Source organism: Corvus moneduloides, chromosome 23 (genome assembly GCF_009650955.1).
Source record: "Corvus moneduloides isolate bCorMon1 chromosome 23, bCorMon1.pri, whole genome shotgun sequence".
Lineage (NCBI taxonomy): Eukaryota > Metazoa > Chordata > Aves > Passeriformes > Corvidae > Corvus > Corvus moneduloides.
In genome coordinates this window covers 3,977,226-3,983,422 of record NC_045498.1, presented here as the reverse complement: position 1 = coordinate 3,983,422, position 6,197 = coordinate 3,977,226, and the positions used below count along the sequence as shown (strand labels likewise).

The window sequence follows — 6,197 nt, the reverse complement described above, 5'->3', positions numbered from 1 at the left end:
CCCACCCTCACCCAAACCCTCTCCCGCAGCTGAAGCCGGCAATGCTATCCCAGCACACAGAGTCCAGTGAGTCCAGCCCTGGTGTCCATCCGGGGCCGGGAGCCTCGGTGTCCCGCCAGGATGGCCGGGCAGTCCCGCGGACGGGCGCGAGGTGGGTTCGGGGAGGCGGCTGGGCCGGGGAGCCGGAGTCCCCGGTGAGGCACAGGGATGTGGGGTGGACCAGCACCGAGGTGCTCTCTGCTTCAACTTCCTTCCCAGCGCCGAGCCGATTTCCTCCGGCATCACGTGTGCGGTGTGGGCCCGGGGGAGCCTGGCACAGCACGGCACCGCTCGGCCTCGGGGGCAGCCCCACAGCGGCAGGTAAGAGGAAGCAGCCGCAGCTCCGAGGGTGCGGCGCACGGGGATCATCCCAACGGCAGCACCTGCGTGTGATCGCGCTGCTCCAGGGCTGTGCCGTGCCCTGGGAGGGCTGCCAGTGAGGGGCTGGCAGGATGCTGGGCACTTCTGGGCACCATCATCCTTGCGCCACTGGGAGCGAAGGAGCACTGGGGCCTTGGATAGGGGTGTCCTCATCCCCGCAGCCCTCGGGGCTTCAGCCGTATCTTTGGGTGGGTAATACCAGCACCGTTTTTGGTGTCTGCGAGGCCTCTGTGACAGGGGCTGTGCTGGTGGCAGCAGCAGGGACCAGGCAGCAGCAGGGCTGCTGGCCCACCCTAGGGACATGGTGACCCACCACAGTGACAGCGTGGCCAACCATGGGGGCAGAGGGGCCTGCCATGGGGATGGGGCGCCTGCCAGGAGAACAGGGTGGTCCATGGGCACATGCCCGTGGCCTGATGTCCTGTATCCCACCATGCCAGTGGGCTTGTCCTGGTGTGACCCCAGGGTTCAGTGGTACAGGGATGCTGCTGTGCTGTGGATAGTGGCGGGATGACATCCTGCCCGTGCCGCAGTGCTGGTGCTCAGGGGAGCTTTGCAGCCGCCTGCTCCACCACACACAGAGGAAGCGCCAACCACAGTGGGGCTGGTGCGGGGCTGATGTGGGGCGGGGAGAGGCTGTAACAAGGGTCCTTCCCCGAGCCCCTTCGCTCCTCAGCAGCTGCAACCACAGCGAAGGACAAGGAGGGTGAGGACAGGGAGCCCCCTGGGTGAGCCCTGGGCTGGAGGAGAGGGAAGGACAGGGATGTGCCTGGGACAGGCCCCCTGGGCCAGGGCATGTCCCCAGCAGGAAGCGCTTCCTGCCCCACTCTCGTCTGACAGTGTATGTCCCAGCCCCAGCCCTGCTCCTGCCTCCTCTCCCCAGAGCTCCCAGCACCGGCGAGGATGGAGCCGACCAAGCTCCCACTCACCAAGAGGATGGCTCCTGCTCCCCCCGTTCCTGCCAAGACCAAACCAGCCCCCATGCTGGCCACCAAGTAAGAAACACGTGGCTGTGCTGGGCTGTCCAGGGCCACTGTGATGTCCCAGTGCCAGGGCCATGTTTGTGGCCATGGCTGGCAGCTCCCTGGCTGTGCCACTTCACACCTCTGCTGTCCCCAGGCCCAGTGACTCCCAGCCCAGCACCTCAGCTGACATGGAGCGGGGCAGAGCTGGTGACCCAGGTAGGAACCAGGGGCCACGCAGGGGGCTGCAGGGTGGCCAGGCCCTGCCTAGCACCAGATGCTGATTCCTGTTCTTTCTTTGGCAGATGCCAATGTCTTCAACATGGTGTCAGTTACCACAGCCAGGCTGAGCCACCCCACAGCCACACGGCCACGAGTACCTGGCCAGCGGCCACCCAGCATCGCCCTGGGGATTGGGGGGAGTCCCTGTGGCGGGGAGCAGCCCCGGGGGCTGCCACATGCTGGGCTCTGTGCCCCTGTTGCCAGCATGGGGCAGGCACCTGTCCTGCCATGGAGCATGGAAGGGCTGGAGGTGTCAGAGGGATCGGAGGGGAGGTCACTGGCCCTGGAGGACCTGAAGGCCGAAGTCCGGACCCTGCACATCCTTGTGGACCTGATGCGAGTCCAGCACCTGTGAGTGGGGATGGGGGTGCCAGGGGGTCCCCAGTGGCTCCTGGCTGTTTGCTGCTTGTTCTGGCCCCAGCTGAGCCATCCTGGCATGTTGCAGGCGGGACCTGCTGGACCTGCGGCAGGAGCTGTGCCAGGAGCGGGCCCAGCGCCAGGCACTGCAGGTGAGTCCCTGGCAGGGGTTGCCCCGTGCTGGGGTCCCCTGTGCCCCCCAACAACCACAGCCTCTCCCCACAGGTGGAGATCGAGCGGGTGAGGAAGGGGCTGCCCTGTTAGTGTGGGGGGGCTGTGGTGCCCACCCATGGCACGGGGCAGGTGGGTGGCACATGGTGCCCTGTGCCCCCCCGACCTTGCTGTGCCCAGCCTGGTTCTGCACCCATCGGGTACAAATGCTCACCCCACACCCAGGTACTGCTCCTTGAGGCATAACAGCCCCTGGACCTACAGAAATTGTTTAAAATAAACTATTTTGGGTACAGAGTGCTGTGTGGGGGCTGCTCAGGGCTCTGCTGTTGGCTGCCATGTCCCTGGAGGGCTGGGCTGGTCCTGCCGGGCACAAAGGGTCCCACCATGGCACCAGGAGTCCCACCAGGGCCCGCGGCGGGGCTGGGACAGGGCCTCCTCCTCCCCTTCCTCCCCCTCCACCCCCGCACAGTTTCCCAGGCCAAATACAGTCCCAGCCCCAGCCCCGGCACATCCTGGCCTCCAGCCACTGCAGAACATCTGGAAAACATCTGGATGCTGCTGGCGCTGGCGGCGGCGGGGAACCAGCCTGGGAAGGAGCTATTTTTATAAAGCTGCCGGGGAGGGGGCAGCGGGGGCCCGCACCCCGCGGGGCTGGGCTGGGCTGGGAGGGGGGCAGGATGCGGCTCAGCCCGGCGGGAGCTGCAGCATCCCTGGGGAGCAGCGGCCGGCCCAGAGTCCAGCGGGAACATCCGCCCTGGTCCGGCCGGAGGGCGCTGGGTCACGGCGGGCGGTGCCGGAAAAGACCCGGCTAATTTTAGTGGGGCCGGGAAGGGAATTGGCGCGGGGAGGGGCCGAGGTCGCCCCTGTGTCCAGGGCCCCCCAAAACGCCAGACCCGCCACGCTGGGCTCTAGTTCGTGTACAACAGCACCATGTTTGTGGGGCAGGAGCCCACTGCTCACACGGACGTACAGCCCGGCCCTGCCCCACGGGGTGAACCCCCCGCCAGATCCCGGCTGAGCCGGGCAGCAAGGGCTGCCCTGTCCTTGTCCCTGTCCCCGCGTGTCCCGGGGCTGCTCGGCTGGTGCCAGCCGTCGTACCAATGGCTCAAAGTGCATCGTGTCCCACAGCGGCGGGGGCGAGTCCACACCCCGGGGGTGCCCGTGACACCGGGGTCTGGCTCTCCGTGGTGCAGGGACAGTCCAGGGCAGCTCTGCCAGCTCAGGGGCAGTGAGCAGCCCCCCTGTCCTCCTGGTCCCTCCTGGCACGGTGTGGGATCAGCTGTGGGGGAGCAGACACCGTGCCAGGGCAGCTGCCGGGCTCAGTAGTAGTGGACGCGGCCCAGGGTGCCGATGGTGCCGGAGCCCAGGATGTCGGGCTGCCCGTTGCGCCAGATCTCGCGGATGATGCGCTCACGCTCCTCCAGCCGCTGCGCCCGCTCCAGCTCCTCGGCCGACGCGAACACATTCACGGCCAGCGCCCCGTCCCCGGGGCCGTGGCTCTCCAGCGGGATCTCGGTCACCGGCAGCAGCGACTCAGACGCTGCGCGGTCGACGGTGTCCTCTTCGTCCTCGTCCTCCTCGTCGTCCTCCTCGTCCTCGCTGAGGTCGCCGGGGCGCGCCGGGGGCCGCGGGGAGGGCCGGCAGGACAAGCGCAGCACCAGCAGGCACAGCGTGAGCACCAGCCCGAAGCAGACGCCCAGCACGAAGTAGAGCCCGAAGCTCTCGGGGTTGGCTGCGGGGGGAACAGAGGGGGTGAGGGACCTGCCCGCGCCTGCCGGGGGCCCGCGATGGCCCCGGGGGCCCTCCAGAAGCCTCCTGGCTCACCTCGGATGTGGGCGTACGCGGCCATGCTGTTGCTGAGCAGCTCCATGTCCCTCCGGCGACTCTCCATCCTGCGCCTGGCGGTTCTCAGCGGCTCCAAGGACGGCACATGCTTGGCATCTGCGGGACACGGGCTGAGCACGGCTCTACAGAGGACTGGGACCCTCCCCCCCAGTCTCCTGTCCCTTTCAAGGCCGCGCACCCAGGGGCTCCTCGCTGAGCTCCAGCCGAGCAAGGGGTTCGTGCCTGGGCTGGGCTGCTCCATCCAGGGCTGGAACCCCACAGATGCAGAGCAGGAGCCGCCCCACTCCCGCCGCCCTCCGTCCTTCCTGAGGGAGCGGGACGGAACGGCTCCTCCTGGACACGGCATCGGGTGGATCTGTGGCACCGGGCCAGGCTTTCTGTCCCCTGCCCGGCCATGGTCACGGGGCAGAGCAGGGTCCCAGCACCAGGCTGCCGGTGCTGCCAGGAGCCGGAGCTGCCCGTGCTCATGTGCACACACGTGCTCCACACACGCTCTTGGGGCAGCGTCCCTGTCCCAGTCCCTGTCCCCCACACTGCTCCGGCCCAGCTCCAGCCTTGGCCTTTTGCCGTGGGGCCCTGCAGTGCAGGGACAAGGCCAGGCACAGTGCAATGGCCACCAGGACAAGACAGCGGTCAGGATGAGAGGCAGGACAGCGGGAAGGATGGGAGGCAGGACAGCGGGCAGGGCAGGGCGGGAGGAAATTCGGCCCTGGCAGGGGACGAGCTCATTCCCAGAAACGGCTCCAGGGAGGGAGGAATGAGGAAAGCAATGCAGAAAATGTGACACATCAGCAAAACCATCCCGGATAGTCCAGAGCTGAGGGGCCGCGGCACGACCCGGGGCTGGGCAGCCTCCCTAGTGGGACACCCCAAAACAAGGCCACCAGGGTCCCTTGGAGGGGCGGGTGCCCTTCCCGTGGAGCAGCTGCACGGCCAGCCCCTGCCCCGGCAAGGGGCTGCTGTGGGGCTGGAGGGGCACAGCCCCACCATGGGACCCCAGGGAGCCCCCGCCGGTGGCAGGGTGCTGATGAGGGCTAGGCTGGCTGTAGGGCCTTGCGGGTCCCCAAGCGTCCCCAAGAGCCGAGCCCCGAGTCGCTCAGTGCTGCGTCCCCGAGCACTACACCGTGTCCCCAAGCCGCCTGCTCCGCATCCTCAACCGCTACGTCCCCACAGCCCGAGCTGTGTGTCACCGAGCCCTGCGCCCTCAGCCCCCGTGTCCCCGCACTGCGCCCGCGTCCACCAGCCCCGCGTCCCCCAACGCCAGAGCACCTGAGCCGGGACGGGACCGAGCCACGACAGCCGCGGTGGCCGTCGGGGCTGGGTGGCCGCGGGTTGAGGTCCCTCAGGGTGCCCTGTGCTGCGCCCCACGCGGTACCCGGGGCTGCTACTCACCGGGGTGGGAAGGCGGCGGCGGCAGAGCCGCTGCACTTTGGCTGGAGCGAGGGAAGAGAGAGCAAGGTCTGTTTAGCATTAACGCTGCAGCAACAGGAAATAGTTCGGAGGCGGCTGGCGGTCAGCGCTCCTGCCGGAGCCAATGGCAGCTCCGGCCGGTGCTGAGCGGGGCGCGGGGCCGGGGCTCGTCCCGCTCCCCCGGGACGCCACGCTCGGCCCTTCAGTGGAACCGCCCCGGAGCGGGGCCACAGGCAGCTCCAGGCCCTGTCCCAGCCTTGTCCAGCGCCCATCCAGCCACGCCAGGCCTAGGCTGGGCTGGCGGTGCCGGACCTAAGGCAAGCCCCCCGGGCTGGGGAGGCTCGGCCTCAGCTCAGGCCCGGCAGTCGCGATGGGTTTGAGGAGGCTGCCGGGGTTGGTGCCAGCCCCACGAAGGTGGGGGACATGCAGGGTCCTGCCCTGATGGCCCCGAAGCAGCTGTGGCCACGGGCAGTGCCTGGTCCTGGCCGAGGTGTAGGACATGCCAGGGCTGGTGGGGCCAGACCTCGGGGACACGAGGCTCCACATCCCACCAGTCCCCAGTGGCCACTCCAGGCTGGACTGGGCGGGACAGGCTCAGGGGCTGACTCAGGGCACTGGGCCTTGGGGCAGGACAGGGTTTGGCGTCCCATGGGGCCACTCAGGGCCGCTGCTCCGTGGGCCTGGCCCCTCCCACTCCTGTACATCTCCCAGAGCACATCAGCACCCCAAAATCCCCCATCCCACCCA

General features: G+C 68.5%; 2 protein-coding genes across 3 annotated transcripts; one reads left to right on the top strand and one right to left on the bottom strand.

Annotated features, from left to right (window-relative positions):
* The first annotated feature begins 1,244 nt into the window (after nt 1–1,244).
* Nucleotides 1,245–2,489, top strand: LOC116455094 (SH3 domain-containing kinase-binding protein 1-like). 2 transcript variants are annotated; one of them, XM_032132530.1, is made up of 5 exons: nt 1,245–1,415; nt 1,540–1,601; nt 1,688–2,015; nt 2,110–2,173; nt 2,247–2,489. In XM_032132530.1, exons 1-5 carry the CDS (start codon nt 1,264–1,266, stop codon nt 2,283–2,285), a joined length of 645 nt encoding a protein of 214 aa, XP_031988421.1. In that variant the 5' UTR covers nt 1,245–1,263; the 3' UTR covers nt 2,286–2,489. The 2 variants fall into 2 exon arrangements, with proteins under 2 accessions (XP_031988421.1, XP_031988420.1); XM_032132529.1 differs by having other exon boundaries at nt 2,110–2,489.
* Nucleotides 2,490–3,102: 613 nt separating this feature from the next.
* EVA1B (eva-1 homolog B) lies at nt 3,103–5,937 on the bottom strand. The gene is made up of 3 exons (XM_032132532.1): nt 5,433–5,937; nt 4,020–4,136; nt 3,103–3,927 (listed from the first exon to the last, which is right to left on the bottom strand). The coding sequence occupies exons 1-3, from the start codon at nt 5,509–5,511 to the stop codon at nt 3,515–3,517; spliced, it is 609 nt and encodes a 202-aa protein (XP_031988423.1). The 5' UTR covers nt 5,512–5,937; the 3' UTR covers nt 3,103–3,514.
* Between the last annotated feature and the right edge of the window lie 260 nt (nt 5,938–6,197).

Bases quoted from the DNA above. Each gene is read 5' to 3' on its own strand.
- LOC116455094 (XM_032132529.1), top strand. From the start codon at position 1,264: ATGTCCCAGCCCCAGCCCTGCTCCTGCCTCCTCTCCCCAGAGCTCCCA. The intron at 1,416-1,539 runs GTAAGAAACACG...TGCTGTCCCCAG, and splicing joins GCCCCCATGCTGGCCACCAA to GCCCAGTGACTCCCAGCCCA. The intron at 1,602-1,687 runs GTAGGAACCAGG...TTTCTTTGGCAG, and splicing joins GGGCAGAGCTGGTGACCCAG to ATGCCAATGTCTTCAACATG.
- EVA1B (XM_032132532.1), bottom strand. From the start codon at position 5,511: ATGCTAAACAGACCTTGCTCTCTCTTCCCTCGCTCCAGCCAAAGTGCA. The intron at 4,137-5,432 runs GTGAGTAGCAGC...CGTGTCCCGCAG, and splicing joins GCCGCCGCCTTCCCACCCCG to ATGCCAAGCATGTGCCGTCC. The intron at 3,928-4,019 runs GTGAGCCAGGAG...TTCCCCCCGCAG, and splicing joins CGCGTACGCCCACATCCGAG to CCAACCCCGAGAGCTTCGGG.